The sequence below is a fragment of the Lutjanus erythropterus genome, chromosome 17 (assembly GCF_056507025.1).
Source record: "Lutjanus erythropterus isolate fLutEry1 chromosome 17, fLutEry1.hap2, whole genome shotgun sequence".
Classification (NCBI taxonomy): Eukaryota; Metazoa; Chordata; class Actinopteri; order Lutjaniformes; family Lutjanidae; genus Lutjanus; species Lutjanus erythropterus.
This window is the reverse complement of record NC_139333.1, coordinates 10938360-10959088: the sequence shown is the minus strand read 5'-3', so window position 1 is coordinate 10959088 and position 20729 is coordinate 10938360. Positions and strand designations below refer to the sequence as shown.

At 41.6% G+C, this 20729-nt stretch overlaps 1 protein-coding gene across 2 annotated transcripts in view; it reads left to right on the top strand.

Annotated features, from left to right (window-relative positions):
- The window catches only part of trrap (transformation/transcription domain-associated protein), a 94658-nt gene that overhangs the window by 40898 nt on the left and 33031 nt on the right, over nucleotides 1-20729 (top strand). For both annotated transcript variants that reach the window (XM_084741523.1, XM_084741522.1), the window contains 16 exons: nucleotides 2103-2316; nucleotides 2576-2704; nucleotides 3520-3669; nucleotides 5524-5723; nucleotides 6162-6283; nucleotides 8212-8425; nucleotides 8630-8809; nucleotides 9125-9271; nucleotides 9713-9832; nucleotides 12060-12347; nucleotides 12751-12888; nucleotides 13172-13284; nucleotides 14447-14582; nucleotides 16782-16973; nucleotides 19592-19787; nucleotides 20528-20646. In XM_084741523.1, the coding sequence (XP_084597649.1) occupies nucleotides 2103-2316; nucleotides 2576-2704; nucleotides 3520-3669; nucleotides 5524-5723; nucleotides 6162-6283; nucleotides 8212-8425; nucleotides 8630-8809; nucleotides 9125-9271; nucleotides 9713-9832; nucleotides 12060-12347; nucleotides 12751-12888; nucleotides 13172-13284; nucleotides 14447-14582; nucleotides 16782-16973; nucleotides 19592-19787; nucleotides 20528-20646 (2658 nt within the window). The remainder of the gene's footprint in view (nucleotides 1-2102; nucleotides 2317-2575; nucleotides 2705-3519; nucleotides 3670-5523; nucleotides 5724-6161; nucleotides 6284-8211; nucleotides 8426-8629; nucleotides 8810-9124; nucleotides 9272-9712; nucleotides 9833-12059; nucleotides 12348-12750; nucleotides 12889-13171; nucleotides 13285-14446; nucleotides 14583-16781; nucleotides 16974-19591; nucleotides 19788-20527; nucleotides 20647-20729) is intronic.

The window sequence follows — 20729 nt, the reverse complement described above, 5'->3', positions numbered from 1 at the left end:
AGCTTGTCACAGATTATTTGAAGTCGCTAGTTCAAGTGTTTTCAGCAAAGCCAGTTTGAATAAAATTCTAAATATTCAGCCTTTTTGTGACAGCTCCGAGCAATAAGCAGCAAACAGGAAAGGATAACTAATGCGTGTCTGCTGTTCGCCTTCCCAGAGACTGCAGAAGTTTCCCTGTCCCTGCTTAAGCTCTGTCTTAGTGTTTGCTCTAACGTCTCTGAGTCCTTTGTCTGTTATCAGTAATACATGAAGTGAGGCGCCAACCACCATAATGACAAAATAATGACAGTGGAGAGATAACAGGAGTCTATCCGGGTTGGCCTGTGCCTCCTCCTTCAACCCCCCACCCCTCTTCATCCTGAACTCCTCATCCTTGCCTTCTGTATCGCCCCAGTGTTCCTCTCTGCATCTCTCCTTGCCTTTTTCCCTCTGTCTCTTGCCACCACTTCCTTCTCTCATCTCTTCTTTTCTTTTCAGCCTCTTATCGCAGCCTCTCTTCTTTCTCTCTGCTTTTATCTGTTGCTCCTCTCCTCCTCTACTCATCTCTCTGGTCTGATTCAGCACCACCATTCAGACAAGGTTATCGCCCTGCGCCGGCAATTGTCACGTACTTCCCTTGTTCCCTTTTGGGGATCACTGCATCGGCCGCGCCTTTCTCTCTGCCTACACACACACACACACACACACACACACACACACACACACACACACACACACACACACAAATCCAATCAGCCCCTCCACATCCCATGGGAATGTTCTGACAAACAAGGCTTTCTGTAGGTCTTATGCAGATGCATATACAGAGGCCCTATCCCGTAGGGAGCATGCTCTACCTGCCCAGCCATCTTACTCGGACTAATGAACAATCCTCTAAATCGGATTACCTTTTATCATCTCATTGTACTGGCATGGCAGTGATTAAGAGTCAGGAGGAGTGGTGTGAGAGGGCATATGAGGAGGGGCAGGGACATGCACACAAAACATGCACACAATCGTACGCAGATGCATGCATATGCCCTATCTGCATGGTTCCAGATGAGGTCCCATCCTGTTAATACAGTGCCAAATCAATACTACCCTAATATCTACCAGGAGCCTTATCACAAGAGTCACCTTGTTCATTAGCCAAGATTAGTGCCATGGATCTGTCCCAGATTATCCTCTTGGCCCTGCCATCGTTGTAAACCTTGATTGCAATTTAGACAAAATTAGGACCCGATGTTGGCCATTGATCTTTAGTTTAGCAGTGATCACAGCGCTTTGGTTCTTTTGTGTGAGAAATACCTCTGTGTGTAGAATATTGATTTCTGAGTTGTCTGGAATTTATATTGAATAAAAACTTGAATGATGAATGCATCCACTGATGAATTTGCACTACAGATTTTCTTGCTTTGTTTTAGGGTTGTATACTCAAATCTAAAACAATAAGCCTGGATATTTTCCTTTATATGGGGAGCACACTTATTAAAGGGGTAGATCAGATTATTTGAAGTAGATTGCACAAGGTACTCTTTTATTAGTCAGTATATTACCTACAGTGAAGCAGACAGGAGCACCAGCTAAGAAGCTAAGCAATATACTGCTGTGGACAGATTCAGCAGATTCAGTAAAAGGTATTTTAGCCACTTCAACTCCGGTGTTTTGCTTACTCCATTTATCCAATGGAGTCTGGTTGATTTGGACGGAGTGGTATTTTTCTTGTATAGTGGCAGTCTCCCTTTGGAAAATGTTGTCTGATAGCAAGGTAAAGCAATGAAAGTTATTCTAAATATAGCGTACGCATGAATTGCTATATTGATATTGTTTTTTCTGTGGGCCTTTTTAAGAGGCTGAGATACATTTTCTTGCTGGTCCCAGCAATGGCAGTGCATTGCTTACCTTCAGTGCTGGTGCACCTCTCTGTTTCTGGGGGCATGGCGACTGGCATCTATTGTACCTAATACAACTCCACATAAAATAATCTGAACTATTCCTTTAAGGAGCATAATTTGTGCTAAATATTTCTGTCTTTTGTAACAAAAAAATAAAAATGACTACTTGATTTATGTACACGTCTTTTATTCCTCTGATTGGTTTCACTGTTCTCTGTGTCCTCTCAGGAGCAGCCAGCACAGGCTAACATCTCCAACATCTGCACTGGACTGGAGATCCTGTGCTTCCTTTTGACAGTGTTGCAGTCCCCAGCCATCCTGGCTCATTTTAAACCCCTCCAGCGGGGCATCGCCGCATGCATGACCTGTGGCAACACCAAAGTCCTGCGGGCTGTCCACTCCCTCCTTTCTCGCCTCATGAGCATCTTCCCCACTGAGCCCAGTAAGTTGCCAGTGCTTAATGCTTCAGTTCTAACTGGAACTTAGTCAGGCGAGATATGCTTATAAACTCCAGAAAGCACAGCATATCTGAGTTGTCTGAGGAATTGTTAACTCCCTTCTGTGTTCATTGAGGAAGTGCCAAAATATTTGGACCATTGCTTTGGTGATTGATGCTCATCATGCCATGTGCTGTAAGCAAAACATTGATTAAGATTCTCAGCTTTTCTTTGTTTGAAGCAAGCACTGCTTTTTCCCTCTAGGCACTTCAACGGTGGCATCTAAGTATGAGGAACTGGAGTGTTTGTACGCTGCCGTGGGCAAGGTCATCTACGAGGGACTTACCAACTATGAAAAAGCCACAAGCAACACTAACCCCACACAGCTCTTCGGTAAGACCTTCAGCTTGCCCCTTGTGCTCTGTTACTCTCACTTTGTTTCTCATAAACCCTTTTTTAAAATATCTTTCACACTCCCACTCTTTTCCCTACAAAACCAAGCAACCTCAGTCCCTTTTAGCAATTAAGTCAGTGAGTGGGTCGTTAAAATGCAAGCCGATGGGCCCTGCTGCTCAGGCTAACATCTGGTCTGTTTAAACAGAGGCCACAGTCCAGCGGGTTGGGAAAGGTTGTCTCGGGAAAGATTGCTGCTTTTGGTCACCGTCCCTTTATGAACATTACTGTTATCCTCCCAGATGTCAGAGTATTTATGGATAAAACTCGCATGAAAGCTTATTCTAAAGAGACACTTATTTGATTTTTCTTTCTTTTATTTAAAATTTGTTGCAGCTTTCCAAATGAATGGCCCACACGGTGACAAATTCTTATTAGAAAGCAGTCTAAAGGTAACGCTTTTTGAAAGGGTTTCCCCAAAATGGCAGTTGTGGTCAATAAAGCTTTTGGTATCCTGTTGTCACAGAGAGGTACCGCTGATATGATGGGGGGTGACATTTTAACATTTGTCTCCCCTCCAGGGAGCAGCAACAGAGAGGGACATTACTCATCTGCTTCTGTGACACTCTGGAACTTTTGTTAGATTCCCTAAAAAGAAAAAAAGCCCTTGTCATGCTGGGTGGATGAACAGAAGCTGACTGCAGGTGTTTGGGTGTCTGTTACTTTCGCCCACAGAGGTGGAGGGGTTTCGTCAGAGTATTGTTTTTCCCCATTTTTCCTTGCCTCATCCTCCTCCCCCTTCATTTGTCTTCCAGGGACACTGATGATCCTGAAGTCAGCCTGCAGTTACAATGCCAGCTACATCGACCGCCTCATCTCGGTGTTCATGCGCTCACTACAGAAGATGGTGCGGGAACACCTGAGCCCCCAGCAGGCCAACCCAGGGGTCACCGAAACCAGCACGGGTACAGGCACAGATGTGAATTCAGTGGGAAGATATGAAGAAGCCAAGCGTAGCCATAGCAGGCACATATATGCTGTAAACCTTATATAACAACATAAAGAGTAATCACATAAAAACACACTTGTATATATATATATATATATATGTATATGTATATATATTGGCTGTACCAAGTCAAACCATGCCATTACTACTTTTATCACGACGAGCCACGCTTTAGATGGACCTCTGGAGTGGGGCCAAGGCGATCCAGGCGGACTGAGGTGACGTTTGCTGGCCGTGGCCAACCAGTGACGCCCCTCCTTTCTCCCCCTCGAACAAGCAAGTGTTGTGATACTGAGCTCGTGTGTGCAGGAGAGTAGAGAGGAAGACGTTTCCTTAAAGTCTCTGGAGCCAAACAGTAATTGACTGTGTTAGGCTACAGTACCCCTCCCTGTGTGGCTCTACTATTGAACCCAGCTCTTGACGTCACTACACATGAGTCACAATTAGAGCTCAGAGACATCACTAGACATCAGCTGCCATTTCAGTTGAACTTCTTCTGCAGGGGTGCAGTTACAGTTGGCTCACATTATCAGGAATGCCAGTGTGCGTACTTTCCCCAGCCCTGATCCAACAACGGGTTGACTGTGTGTGAGGTCAGTTGTACACAACACACGCACACTCATGATGACCTTCCTCAGACGCAGTTGGAGCTCGGATATCTAGTGTATCTCAGCAGGGCCCGGCTCCATAAAGACCGTATCAAAGGTTCTATATCAATGGCTGCAGCTGTGTTCTCAATAGCTGACATGGTCAGGAGAGATCCACTCTACAGATAGTCTGGTTTCACAGGGTAGTTCCTACCCTCTATTGTCTTGTAGTCTCTCACTGGAGAAAGCAAACAGATGGTCACCTTGTGCTTTTTTGCTGTGCGTTTGAAAGGGTAGACTCTGTTTGACGTTGAACCTCTTGACAGCTTGCCCTCTTTGTCAGTCAGCAAGGGTAAAGAAAACAGTTTCACAAGTTTAAGTGTTGCTGTTTAAATTTCTTAGGTTGCTTAGCTTTCTCATGAAATTCATCAAGGTTCCCTGTTCTCTAAGCCTGACTTCACCAGGTTTATAGAAGTCAAGCAGTACATAATTCCTGTTGCTACTTCTCAGATGGGAGGTAATGGCTGTAAGATGCTATCAGAGCTTTAAATGGGCCCCTAATGACTATATCGGGAAACACAGACATTTACCCTCCACTAGACGCAGTTATAGTCACTCAAGACCAAAGGCTATCTGACCAGCAAGGCCTTTGCCTCTAAAGATTGTTCATGTCTCACTAATCTAATATGCTAAAAGAAGGTAAATTTGGCAGTTGCTTACCTAGCTGATACTGAAGAAAAACTCAAATCAGCTGGTGACTTTGAAGCTTATTTATGCAAAACTTATAATAATCAGGGTTCCCAGATATCCTGGAAAAAAGTTGACCTATTTTTCAATCATGGAAAACACATGGAAAATGATTAAAACTATTAATTGTTCTGGACAGCAATGCCTGATAAATGTAATGTTTATTTAACACTGATCCTCTAGTCACAGGAGTTAGTGTCAAGGAGATAGTGGAAGTTTAAGTTAAACTCAGACTTACATAGAGAGGAAGTCTCCTCCTCCTCTGAGCCATGTGAGAAATCCAAAGAGAGGAACATGTGTAGTCATACCAGCCAGATCATCATTGAAAATGTCCAGGAAAATTATCTGTAGAAAAAGGTTGGAACCCTGAGAGAATGCTGACCATCAATATTAATACTAAAACTGCAATTCTTGTGTTTCTTGGTAGTTCTTTTGTATCAGTCTGCTTCTGATTGTTAAGCTCTCTGTTCACACAGTGACCAGTGAGCTGGTAATGCTGAGTCTTGACCTGGTGAAGACTCGACTGTCAGTCATGAGCATGGAGATGAGAAAGAACTTCATCCAGGTCATCCTCACTTCGCTGATTGAGAAGTCACCTGACCCCAAAATCCTCCGTGCTGTCGTCAAAATTGTTGAAGAGTGGGTGAAAAACAACTCTCCCATGGCTGCCAATCAGGTGAGGCTTTTCTCAGTGAGGCAGTACAGAGTGTTAGAAGTTACACAAATAAGATGTGTACAAACAAATAGAAATGCGTGATTCAGCAGATCATCGCATTATTTCTTTGATAATAGCATGTGTGAATGAGAGAACTGAATCAGCAAAGAACATTGTAAAAGGTGTGAAACCTTTGGACAAACAACAAGCAAAGCACATTTTCTAAACTCAGTGAGGTTAACATTAGCATAATACCCACAGAGGTGTCTTTGGTCTTTATTTTCTTTTAAGCTGTAGAAGGAGCGCAAGCGGTAAAAGGCTGAGGTGGACAGAGAGATGCACTTACAAGAAAAATAATGGATAGATTGTGTTTTTTATTTTCTCCATTCCTCTGCCCCCGGTCTCTTCAATTTTCATAGCACCCTTCTCCTCTGTCTCTCTTCTCCCTTCTCCTTCCAGATGCCCAACCTGCGGGAGAAGTCCATCTTGCTGGTGAAGATGATGACCTACATAGAGAAGCGTTTTCCCGATGAACTTGAGTTAAACGCCCAGTTCTTGGACCTCGTTAATTACGTCTACAGGTAATTACCGCCATTCATCACATGGCCAAATGGCTGTGCCACCGCCGCCATGCTGCCCTTGCATCCATCTTAACTGGAAGGGGATGAAGGTCAGGGGTTTGAGGCAGAGGAAAGACATGGGAGGTTGGGTCAAGGAGCAAAGGAAAATGGAGATTAGGTGGAGTGGGTTAGAAGAATGAGTAGTGCACCATTCATCTTTTTTTTAAGATGCAAGTAAGGGTGAGGAAAGATAGATCATGGTTAGAATCAGTTGGTGGTACATGGAAAGAGGAATTAATTAATAGAAATTGAAGCTGGATGGCAAAAAGGTGGAGAGTAGGTGTGTGCAGAAGAGGTCAGAAAGACAGCAGGTAGTGATAGAGATAGATAACGTGCCAGGGTGTTTCACAGGGCTACAGTAGTGTCAGGACTCATGACAGGACACACAGCAGGTGGGGGCCAGAGGGGAGAGACTGTCTTACTGCCCACTATTCATCACACCACAGCTCTCTTTGTCTTTCTGTCTTACACACATACACATTCAATCAGCCAAATGTACCCCCGTATCCCTCCGCTCCATCTGCTCTATGTGTCAAAAGATTTAAAATGAGCCATAAAGCCATGATGGACAGGAAGTAATGATAATGGAATGATAAAGCAGCTGTGGCAGAACAATGTGTGATTAAGAGAATGGCACAAATAGGGGCAATATGCAGCTGTGGTAGCCTTGCCTTTGTTGTCGTTTATACCTTCCCTCTCTCCTTCTGTTATGTGAATCATACCCATGAGGCCCATTCAGTGCAGCAGGATGATGTAGAAATGATGGCGTTTGTTATTTAAGTGTTTAATGCGTGACCGTTAGTGCTTTACTATCACTGGATTCACCACATCAAAGATACTTAATTTCACCCAATATTCAGTGTTAACTGCCGTCTCCTCACACTTGAGTGATCCTCAGTACTAAATGACACGGCTGTTTAAACGTGCTGGCACCTTGCGTTTGAATGTTGCTATGAGATAACTTTCACTGCTTGTAATATGTTTGGAATCCAACCTGCCTGCCTGCCCGCCATATTTGTAAATAACCCCTTAATCCCATTTTTTTGCTAATTAGTATGTATAATTATGACTACAGTAACAGAAATACTTGAAGGAAATTGAGCTGTAAATATTAATTATTTTCATAATATTATGTGGTTCATTTGGACAGTTAATTGACCAAACAGATTAAAAATAGCAAAGTGAAAAACAATGCATGCCTGTGTTAAAGTGAGCTATCCTTGTTTAAAAGCATATTATAATGACCTGTCAGTAGTCATGTAGTTTTGCTGAGTGAACCTGGAGAAACCACGAGCAAAACATGTTGCTCACTCTTAATAAAGTCACAGTGTGACAGTGTCACAGTCAGCTCAATGTGCAGTGGGTTATTTTGATATTCCACCTAAGATGTTCTTGCGATGAACCAGCACCTTATCCCTTACACTGGCAGTTTTATTTACCATATTATAATGATACTTATTAATATAAAAATGACGCTCAGAGGCAGAGAATTTGAATTGTGGACTTGTAGCACTCAATGTTCTCAAGAAAAACAAGTAATAAACACCAACAGTATGGCCTCCAAATTGACCAAAGAGTTGAATAAGCTCATCTCATTACTACGTATATATGGATTTATTGCATAGTGCAGGTGATTTTTGTTATTTTAGTGTGTACTATATTGTTTTGCTAGAGCTTGTGAGTTGTTTTTTCACAGTTGTCTCACTTAAGTTTTGGCTTTGCATCAATGCCATGACTGCTTTCAGTTACAGCAGATGTTCTAAGTGAATTAAATTTTTTATTACAAACAAAATGCCTGAATCCCGTGCACATGAATCATGGAAGTGAAATGGGTAAGAGCCAGCATGCAAGCTCTGTCAAGTAAATGTTTTGTCCATCACATTATACAGGGATGAGAGCCTTTCAGGAAGTGACATTACATCCAAGTTGGAGCCGGCCTTCCTCTCGGGGCTTCGCTGCACTCAGCCGCTGATCAGAGCCAAGTTCTTTGAGGTATTTGACGCCTCCATGAAGCGGCGTGTCTATGAGAGGCTGCTCTACATCTGTTGCTCTCAGAACTGGGAGGCCATGGGCAGCCACTTCTGGATCAAACAGTGCATCGAGGTAAACAGAGTGCTGCTTCTGATCTTTCAGGAGGCCTTTTAAGCCTTTTATCCACCATTAAAAAGAATCTATTGTTGATGTTTTTTTTTTTTGTTTTTTTTTTAATTTTAAGTTTCAGATAGCCTCTTGACATGCCCATTGTGTCATTTACTGTCACCGATGGTATTTTGCACTTGTTGGTCTGTGTGCGTGTGTTCTTGTTAGCTACTGCTGGCAGTTTGTGAACGAAACACCATCATCGGCACCAGCTGCCAGGGATCCATGCTGCCGTCTATCACAAACGTCATCAACCTGGCCGACAGCCATGACCGCGCCGCCTTCGCCATGGCAACGCATGTCAAACAGGAGCCGCGTGAGAGAGAGAACAGCGAGACCAAGGAGGAGGTGGGACAGACAACCTGACACACACACACTACAATGCATCAAGAGATGTGTTTTCTCATGTAATCTAGCACGTTATCTCATTAGGAATGTGTTGCACATTGTGGTCCTAAGAAAACATTAAAGCCTTGATTCTTCACTTGTACTTTGTCAAAATGAGTGTCTGTTCTGATTTGTCGCCCATTGCCTAGAAGCTTTTGATGCTTTTGACTGTCATAAAATGCCCTTTCAAAACAGCGTTGTCTCCAATGTGAAGAATAAATGTCAAAGCTCTCACAAAAGACGATTGTTTTCTTTTCTTGTTTTGTGTTCTGGCAGGATGTGGAGATAGATATAGAGTTAGCACCAGGTGACCAGACGGCCATTCCCAAGAGTAAGGAGCAGGCTGAGAGAGATGCAGGCAACCAACTGCACATGCTTACAAACCGCCATGACAAGTTTCTTGACTCACTACGGGAGGTCAAGGTAAGATTGGTCCTTCTGAAGCCACCATATACTCTGTTCTTTAGTTTAGAGTGCACTGAGGGGTTTGATGAAACTGAATGAACTTTAACAAAACTGACAGCAATGATATATCTAACCATTATGTTGAGCATTTTTCAAAATTGCCCCTTACCCAGTTGTTTCTACTGGCAATATTGGAGTAAGCTGTGTTGAACTTCATCATATTTTGAACCATTTACCCTGATTGATGCTGTGCAGAAATTTCATATGACCCAGAGTCTTGCTGATTTTTATTCTAGCTATAAAATCAGGAACTGATTTTGACATAGGACATCAGTCGAATACAATTAACAGCCCAGTAGGATAGTAAATCAGCAGCACTCTTGAGTCCTGAAGACAAGGATTAAGAACACCACTGCCTTGCTTTGTCAGCAGCTGTCATTTTTCTCTGCTCTGTGTTAGACGGGGGCACTTCTGAATGCTCTGGTCCAGCTTTGTCACATTTCCACGCCTTTGGCTGAGAGGACCTGGGTTCAGCTCTTTCCTCGCCTCTGGAAGATCCTCTCTGACAGGCAGCAGCATGTAAGTAGAACTCATTGCCCTCTTGAGTTGCACCCAGATCAGAGAAGCATAGAGTTTGGCAACTTCAGTTTTATATGCGGGGCTGGTTATCGTTTAAAAAATAATGATGCCTTCATCAATACCAGTTATTGTGTAGCGGAAATGTGATATAGCACTAATAAAGACCTGATAAAGCCCAAGCTTCTACACTGTATAACTCTACCCACTACTTTTTAAATCCAAAATGTGTATTCTTTGGTATGAAAACCCAAAATTACTGGTCAGTCTTTTTCAGAAAATTAATCATAACCACAGGTGCACACTTATCTGTCCATCCCCAGTATTTTTGACTTCGTCTATATATATGCTTTCATTTTGCATGCACGCACATGCACGCACGCACACACACACACACACACACACACACACACACACACACACACACACACACACACAGAGTCATCCACTCCCTGTATCCTTTCCTGTATCTCATCAATGACTTTAGCAAGCAGACTGTAACTTTGACCTTGGCCATCCCATTTCTGCCTCAAAACGTGCAATTCCACTTAATGAGGACAGATTCATTTATGCTAAATATGGAAACGAGAAAGTTGAAGGAGGAAAGCTGTAATGAGTTTAACGAACCAGATGCATATAGAGAATTTTGAGGCTCGTTGAAAGGCCTTGATTTGAAGTGATTGAGCTCTCAAACATTTGAAAGATGCAGTCAAAAGAAAAATGGCTTCAAAATGATGATATTTTCTTCCTGTGACAGGCATGAAGTCACAAATATGTCACATGTGTTTATTCTGATTTCTGCCTCAGCTCTGCCTTTCATGTCACCATTACACCGTATCAATTTGGGGGGGGGGGGGATAGAGTCATCACTGCTGCTCCGGCTTTATATCTCTGGGCCGATTATTAAATGGGAGTGATGGAAAAGCATATTCCTCTTAGGAAGGAATTTACTTCTGTTCACATATTGGCCCTCTTCACCACCAGCCTAATTAAAGTGACCATCAAGGCATTAATTATTCCATTCTGTCAACGGGCAGTGAAAATTATATTCATTACCAATACATCATTTATTTCTGAGTGTGTGTCAGTCATGATTATCAGAGCAGTAACTCTGTGGTCACGCTCAAAGTCTATTCTGTGGGTGTTCAGAAAGGCTTTGATTGCATGGAGCGGCCCTATGCAGATCAAGCAAGAAAATAATGCTTTTTTCACGATTTTTGCGTAATGTTACATAAAAACAGAAGTGGTAAATAGTTGGATTAATTAAAAATGAGTAACTATGACTGGGTTAAGTAGTTACAATTGCTTTCATTGTATTAAAAGAGCAATATGTAACAATTTCATGTCAAAAATAAGTACAGTGGTCCAAATAGTGAGCCATAGAAGTTATATTAAATGGGTTGAAATCCTATTTAATATACAGTCTATCCACTCCCTCCTCCCCAGACTCGAGAATGTTCAGGCAGGCTGGACAAACACTGCAGGAGTGCAAGAAGAGTGCAACATTGTAATCTGACAATAACAAGCAATGACAAATCCTACACTGTAAGCTGATCAGCTGTTTATAACTTTGAATTGTCTGTTGATGTAAAGCTAAGCCTGTTGTCCTGAAAACAAAAGCTCACTGCTCCAAAAATACACATGAAAATGATCCAGTTACTGTCAGCCTTACTGCCTGCCACACTCAATTAACATATTACTCAATTTAACCATTATAAACATCTACTCCTTCTAAAAGGTTATATAAAAGATTTATTTCTTATGACTAAGAAATCACCATGAACAGACACTTACTCATTCTGTGAATATTCAGCATTAATTTGAACTCTAATGAATGTGAAACAGGCAAAGAATAAGTTAGAGGCAAGGATAGAAACTTCAGAAGAGGACATGCTTACTAGTGTTGTTTCAGAGAAACCAGTATTTCAACATAGCGTGATCACAACATACAACATGTATTTAAATTCATATGGTTTGTTCCTGCAAGAAATTAATAGACTTCAATGACTTGTTGAACATTTTTTTTATTGTCATCTGTCCATTCCCAGTCATCTTAACTGTTTTGTTTTAGCTCTCTTTTCCTTTTTTTAAATGGCTCGTTTACTGGAAAAAGGTATCATGTTGCATTACATACATGCAATAGAATGCCTTTATCAATATGCTATGTCAGTGCACTGCTGTCGACTGTGAAACTGGGTAGGTTGATGAGCCCTCTCTCTCTCTTCTCCAGGCTTTGTCAGGAGAAATGAGTCCTTTCCTGTGCAGTGGTAGCCACCAAGCCCAGAGGGACTGCCAGCCCAGTGCCCTAAACTGCTTTGTGGAGGCCATGTCCCAGTGTGTGCCTCCCATTCCCATCCGCCCTTGTGTGCTGAAATACTTGGGCAAGACACACAACCTCTGGCTGCGCTCCACTCTGATGTTGGAGCAGCAGGCCTTTGAAAAGGGCCTCAGCCTGCATAGCAAACCCAAGCAGAGCACAGAGTTCTATGAGCAGGAGAGCATCACGCCACCTCAGCAGGTAATGTGTTTAGATTTAAGCTTGGAGTTAGCAATATGTGCTTTATTTCTTTCTTTATTTCTTTATTTTGGATAGTTTCCACTATTTTTTGTGAACTGTACAATTGACAGTCTTTGTACAGTGTTATGTTTCTTTTTGTCTGGAAAAGGAAAGCCTCTAAAACAGAATACATGGTTGGGATTAGCTTCTCAAAACTGTTACTTTTTACTTATCCTTCTCTTTCACAGCAGAGGATTTGGAGATATATTTGTCATTTGTGTGTTGCAGCCTCATGTTTAAAGTTGGCAAATCTTACGTAATCTTATCTTGTTAGAACTGAACTCACTAGCAAAGCTACTCTCAGCTCTCATTCAGAATTTTAATTTGTTCATCTGCCATCCATATTTTGCCTACTTCTCTATAGGAAATTCTGGACTCCCTAGCAGAGCTCTACTCTCTGCTCCAAGAAGAGGACATGTGGGCGGGCCTGTGGCAGAAGAGATGCAAGTTTCCTGAGACCGCCACAGCCATTGCTTACGAGCAGCATGGCTTCTTTGAACAGGTGAGAGAAAACTTGTAAGCATAGCACTTGCCACTTTAAAATGTATGTAGCTGTTTCCAGTTTATTGAATTCACTGTCCTGCAAATAAATCCTGCCTTTATCTACATGATCATTTTTGAGGCTGTAATTTGTGATGGAGGTACATTGTGTTGCATTTTACTGAGAGTTGCTTTAAATATTATATAAATGAGAATAGACAAACTGGTGCGGGCTTGTTGCAGTGAATATCATTTTATTAGCCTCTAGAAGCATGCACTAAAAATTTTATTTCTCTTGCGTTCAGGCTCAAGAAAGTTATGAGAAAGCAATGGAGAAGGCTAGAAAAGAGCATGAGAGGAGCAACGTCTCCTCTGCCATTTTTCCAGAGTACCAGCTCTGGGAGGACCACTGGATACGGTAAGATTTGAGGAACAGAAAAGGTTCTGGTATTCCAGAGGGCAGTCTGTCTTACACATCAAGAGGGCCAGCAGAGCACAAAACCACAGCGGATTTTTACTTTAATAATTTATATATATACTGTACACCATTGATTTCATGTACCAGATAACATTTATGCCGTTCATCACACCAATTATACAGCAATGCATTCGGAAACAATATCTTAAGAATACATTGGACAAACTGAATTTCTGTTATGTATATTTTTCCTCCATAAATCTGTCACCATGTCACGTTTTTCTTTGCAGGCCTAGATATAATTTTTATTCATATATGTGGCAAAGGTGTTATTACTTGAAAAAAATATATCTGTCAGCAGGAAATTTCCATCAAGTCTGTGCGTCTGAATTCAATGTCTTTTTTTTACAACTTGCCACAGTCTAGGGCAACCAGCATGCCTCCCTGCAAGACCAAGTGATCCCTCCCTGTTGTATGTTTGCCTGTTTAAAAAACATGAGTGTTATTTTACATTGGATCCAACATAAAGTGTGTTTTTCCTCTAATATTAGGCACTTTCTGCCATGCAAGTCATTCATAAAATTAGAAGGATAAGGTTTGCACAGATGCTGGAAATCCTTAAAAGAATTTACTCCAATATAGGCTCAGCCAGGTTGTCTCACTAGTCTACTTAGAGACAAGTGACATATTTTGAAACATGAAACTTTGTTGTGTTTTCCTTTAATTCTGCAGAACGCTATCACAAAACATAATCTTCAATGTTGATAGCACAATAACTAATAATCATTGTTAGCATGTATAAATATGTAATTCACCAAAGCTGCAAGATGCTAGAAAAGCTTGGAAATGTACCTTGAAAAATGTTGAAAAGTGCTTGAAGTTGACTTAAGAAAAGGTGTGAAAGGAAATTCGCAACAGTATTATTGGGACAAAGAAACACCAACGAGTCTACGCAATTGTTAAAAATCCAGAAGATATGTTAACACGCAGAAATGATAAACAAATTTTTAACCAGCCAAAGCTCCAGCAGTGACAGCTCCTAATGACACACTGAGTTGGAATGATAAAAAGGAACCCTTAATTAGTACAGCTGCAGCTCATTTAAAAGCATAATCTTTTTAAAGTTGCCTAAACTTTTCATCTCTGTTGTTTTCTTGTCCAGCTGTTCGAAGGAATTGAACCAGTGGGAGCCATTGACAGAATATGGCCAATCTAAAGGCCACTCGAACCCTTATCTCATGCTCGAGTGTGCTTGGAGGGTTTCCAATTGGGCTGCCATGAAGGAGGCTCTGGTACAGGTGAGGAGTGCGCAGTCACCATGTAAAAATCTATTCATGTATGGATTTCTCCACACATAAACACACATCCACACACGTGCGCTCTCGCTGTCTCCCAGAGGTTGCAATAACCCCCAGCAGTTTGACAGAAAATAGAAACTATAACCGCAAGTTCTCACTAACAGAATCACAGACGCAGTGGAGCCTCTAGGCTTGAACCCGTTGAACTGGAGACACAGCTCTACTTTTTTCATTATACTCCTGGTTTCCGGTACAGTGCTGTAGCTTCATGTCAGTGTGAAGTATAGTAACTTGATACTGGGACCGTCCGGATCCTCCACAATCCCACACCTCCAGGGAGAAAGAGAGACTTGGCCATAAAGCTGTGGAAATGCAGTTCAGCTGTTTGGCCTGTTAATTTATTGGCCTCATGTTTCCTAAAACAAAGTGTAGACGGGTGGCGAGTGCGTGATAGTACCTGACATATAACAAATACTCCTGCTTTGATCTTTCAAGGAGACTTGGAACCAATCCATTGAGCCGCTCTGTCCTAAGGTGACACCTAATTAAATTGTCTGGATGGCAGCACCAACTCTGCTGTATCCCTTCCTCTGTGTTTCATTCCTTCCCTCCTCTGTGCACCAATTTCTCTTTCTTTAGTCGCTTACTTCTTCAGCTTCCCTCCTCTTGGATTTCTTTTTTTCATTCTCACCCTCTCTACTTCCATTTCCACCTCCATCTCTTCATCCCTCGCTCTGCAGCTCTGGTTTTAGCCGCTAATATTTACGACAGCTGTGTGTGTGAATAATTACCCTGGCATCTGCTGCAGGGTGATTTGTTTTATGGTGGAGGAGAGGAGCAAGGCTTTCAGTTGCCTCGCCTGCCCACCACTCACCACCTTAGAGGCAAAGTCCAAATGTCCCCGCTTTCAATTAAAGCTGGCTCTTGATAAGGGCGGCCCTGTCTCCAGGATATTCATCAAGTGTCACCCCTGATAAGTGCGCTTTGACCGATCACTGTAATTTTCTCCAACATCGGAAGAGCTTACACAAATACACACCTTTGCTTCCTCATTCTCTTGCTCTTTTCACTCTTCATGTTTTTGGTCTTCTCTCATTCTGTCTTTCATTCATAACCATACAACAACAAACTGCAGGTTTGATGTTGCAGGTTGCCAGGCAGCCCCTGGGCTGTTGTTTGTTTAGTCTTAATGCACTCAGCGTTTTAATCAATAGTGGGGCCTTTTCCTCTCCTCTGCTTCCGTGTCAGCCTCGTCAGGTTGATTAGTCATTAGTACCATAGTCCTGCTGAAGCCGTTCAGAAAATGAATTGGAAGCAGTATTGTTTTGTATTTGTCCAAGTACTGAATTATGCAGGGAAAGTGTCATAAGCCCTTTCCCCTTGGATGTTTACATTTAATTAGAACTGCCACACTTGCAACGCTTTGAAGAGTGTGTGCGATTCTGTATAACATCATAGGGACAAACACAGAAAAACACGCTACATACACCAGCTATTTATCTGTTTCTAGAGAATATGTCACCAATTGCATCACGCCATAAAAGAGCGAGATGAAGCTGTTTTCCTTTGGAAACACAAGTAAAGCTTGATTTTCTGAAGACGGGAGATGGTAGAATAAGTAAAAGACTGTTGATGGAAGAAGCAAATTGCATCACATTTATGCTCTTCAGATGAACATAGAGGGGAACTAGCAAAACGTGGAAGACTGATATTTAAAATAAAATTACTTTGTGAGACTGAGCCTCCTGGGCATGATCTTGTATTTTTGTTAAAGAATGCTGTGACACCTTGGTGATCACATTACATAACTTAATTTTTCCCCTTTTCATTTTTCATGCAGATTATCATCTAATTGATATTTGTATATTTGTTACATGAAAATAAAGTCATGAAACAGACAGTGTCACTATCCAATGAATTTTATTACTGCTTGATTTCTATAAGCACATTATTTAAACAGCACTTGTACAAGAAGGATTTTATCTCATTCTTTCTAAGCCATAAAAATAGTTAATCATTATGAGCGGTTTTCACCAGTTAATCATGGCCTACCATTTACCCTTTAAAAAAAACAAATATTAATCTCACATTAAGTCCATTTTTAAAGTCACTGATAACTCAGTTTTTTTTAGTCACAGTCTTTTGCTTCTATAAATTGGTATTTAAAAATGGAAATTAAGTTTCTGTGTGAATTTTCAGGTGGAGCTGAGCTGTCCTAAGGAGATGGCATGGAAGGTAAACATGCACCGTGGCTACCTGGCCATCTGCCACCCAGAGGAGCAGCAGCTCAACTTCATAGAGCGGCTGGTGGAGATGGCCTCCAGCCTGGCCATCCGTGAGTGGAGGAGGCTGCCGCACATCGTTTCCCACGTGCACACGCCACTACTGCAGGTCAGTGTACAAAATGCTTTTTTTTTTCCTGTTGAAAGGCTCCATTTAGACTGATGCAGTGAAGGGAAGTCAGTTTATTGTGATAAGCACTTGAGGAGATGCATGTCGAGAGATCATCAGTAGCCCCGAGACGTCGTGTTGTTGAGTAACTGCTGATAACGGCGTCTATCTCCCTCTCTTACTCCATTTTGTAAAATTGAGATAGATGATTAAAAAAAAATCAAAAAACCTTTAAGCCTCTTTGATTCCACTGCGAGAGATTACAATAGACAGAGGCAAAGATGAAAAAGGAGAAGAGAAGGGGAGACTAAGGCGATGGAAATTGAAAAAGGTAGAGAGAGAACAGAATGGGGCGGACACGGGAAGAAAGAGAGAGAGAAGAAGAGGAGGGAAGAAAGAGAGTTAGTTTAGAATGGCTGTAATTACTTCCCTGCCATCAGATACCATTTGATTAAATACCTGCAGCAGAATTACATTTACATGATGAATGGGACGGTCTGAATGAAGGTTAGAAATGGGCCATCAGCTGATATTAACAGATAATTGTGAAAAATATTGTATTGCCTAATTTATTTTGTTTTGGGAGATTCAGAGCGGGGGGGTTAAGTCTTCAGCACAGCTCTGATTCACTACATTTATCTTTTCAAAATGGGTATTTGAATTGGGTGACTACATCCTTTGTTATTGTGTGCGCGTGTGTGTGTGCATTTTTTGGTGTGCGTGTGCTCGCATATGTGCAGTCCAATTATTTACCCTAGCTGAGGGAAAACAAGCTATTTATTCCTCTACCCAGCCAAGCGGCCTGTTGTAAATCTCCATTCCAAACTCTATATCTCATATTCACGACTCCATGAGCCTCGGAAAATGAGAAGCCCAGACTCTGCAAATACAGTAGGGCTCAAATACCATTTGAATCAAGTTATCATCAAATCCCAGCTCTTAGCAGTGACTGACGATCAATGGATTATCACCCACGCTATCGATTATGAGCGCTGGCATTAATATTGATTGATGAGTAGTTATAATGGAATGATTGATTATATGTTCACAAAGCGGCTTTGGGCCAATCAATGAGGCTTTTTTTTTCATGGGATGAGATAGAAGCCCTCGCTTATCATTTTCACATTTTCCCATCTCCTTGTCCTTTTTTCTGTGCTATATCGGAGCAGATTAGCTATTGAAGTAATGTAGGAGAAATAATGATTTTTCCTGCAAAATTATTTTGGTGGCATGAAAAGATTATTACTGCCTGGACTGGGAATACACATCAAGTTGCGGCAAGTTAACAAGTTTTGTGTACATATTAGTAAGAACCTTGCAAGTATTAAAAATTAGATATAGTCGAAATTCAAAATGTCATTTAAATTTTTGTTCACTTTCCTGATTGAGTTTGAATTGGCCCTGCTTATACATGGATATTTATTATGAAAATTACACAATCCCACAGACCGATCAGAACAAAATCCATGTCTTCTGTTACACTTAAGTGTGCAAAAAAACCTCTTTCAACTCAACAGATTTCCAGAAGCTTTAATGTTTGTCAATGTTTGGCTACATGAGGCAATGAGAAGGTATTGTCAGGGCTAAGTTGGAAATCTTCAGAGCTAGCTGTCCTTAGTGGTGAATGTATTTTTTCATCTGATCCATCTCATTTGTAGAGGGTTTCAGCCCTCTGATTGTTGAGTAAATCAGTCACCTAGGGGAGAAAGGCCCAAGCATTTTCTTTTGTCGTCATACCTGTTTTTTCTTATCATTATCACTGCTTTTTAGTTCATCTTTTATGTTTCTTACTCTTGATGCTTTTACCTTTTAGTCTCCCACTGAGTCATTTTTCTCATTAATGCAGTCTCACCCTCTCTCTTTCTTGGCATCACTTTGTCTGTTCCTTCCATCTATCTCCTGATCTTTGTCCTCCACCTTTTCCAGCCTTTTTCTAACAATGTTATCACCCTATCTTCTTAGTCCTTTTGCTTTGGTTTCATTGCATTCATTTAGATGTTTTAGGCATTTTCTACTTCATTGTATGTTACATCACACACTGAAGGCAGCAGGAAATAATGGGGCTGGGAAGACAGAAATGTACAAGACATGTTTGATGGCTTGCTGCACTAAAAAGCTTAGTGTGCATTTTAAAAGCAAGTAGAGATTTGCACTGTTTTTTTCCTTCTGGAGCATCAAGAAAACTCAAAAAGAACATAAACAATTTACAGATTAGATTTCTTAAACTTTAAAAAAGTGACAGTCACTGATTGATGGCAGATGGACAACGTGTGGGTAATGCAGTGCAAACTAAGCCTGAAATTTGGCTAGTAGCATACATTTGTTGAGTTGTGTAGACAGAATATTAACAAGATTAAGTGCAGCTGGTATACTGTCTGGACCGAATCTTTGAAGCAGACTGTAGAGCAGTCATGGGAACACAAAATGTTAACTGTAAACAAAAAATGTTAGCTATTGCAAGTGTGCGAAGTATTTGCCAATTGGCTGCTGTTTCAAATGTGACACCATAAAAGTTTTAAGAGCTAGAGTCAAGTAAGTGTGGTGAAGATACTCATGATAGTGTGGGGGAGATACAAAAAGGTCGAGAGCAAATTTTTTTACTTATAATCTCCCCTCAGGCGGCACAGCAGATCATTGAGTTGCAAGAAGCGGCCCAAATTAATGCAGGACTTCAGCCAGCTAACCTGGGCCGCAACACCAGCCTGCACGACATGAAGACTGTGGTAAAAACCTGGAGGAACCGATTGCCCATTGTTTCTGATGACCTGTCCCACTGGAGCAGCATCTTCATGTGGCGCCAACACCACTACCAAGGTACAACACGCCCTCAGATGCAGCACTTCCTGTCAAGTTTGACACTTGAAGATAGATTTATGTTCACATACATGACTTTTACAGATTGCACGTGTGTTACAGGGTGCTACTGTCATGTGGACACATTCTCAGATTGCTGCTTAGATTTCTGCTAGTTCCAGGATGGGGTCTTCTTCAAAAGGCCACGATGTGCAGAACCCCCTCAGGGTCTCTGTACATTTCCAAATGTCAGCTCACTAAAGCACTCTCTCTCTCTCACTGCAGGACATAACACGCACACACACTCTGACACACACACATATTTACCTTGCTCAGTGCTCAGCTCTCTCCCGTGGTGACTTTGAAACCATTCAGAGAGGCAGCCACTGCAAAATGTGATGTCTCAAGCAACTTGAGCTCCAACTCGCACTGTGAGGCGCTGAAATAATGATAGCGCTGGTTCTGCAGTACCATGCCAATAAAATCCACTTCATTTATACGTGACAGCCTTCAAACTTATGTTAAAGTGAAATGGAATTTTCTTGATGAAATTCATCGCTATGGCCCATTTACTGTTCAATACGTTTAGTGTCCCCAGTGCCCTCCTCTGCATTATGACAGCTGAGCATTCAGAGTGCTAGAAGATCCCCAATGTTAACTCTGCTTTGAGCTATCATCTTTTTTGCTTACTTCTACAAATATGACACTTGAATAAAGAGAAAAACAAACCATGTTCATTACTGTTTTGTCTCTGTCCACAGCCATAGTGACAGCATATGAGACGAACACACAGCATGATCCAAACAACAACAACGCCATGTTGGGAGTTCATGCCTCGGCATCTGCTATCATTCAGTATGGCAAGATAGGACGTAAACAGGTACTAGTTTAGGCTTATAAACCCTTTTCAATCAGATAAATTCAAAGTATCAATAAACAACAATAAATTCAACATTTGTTTTG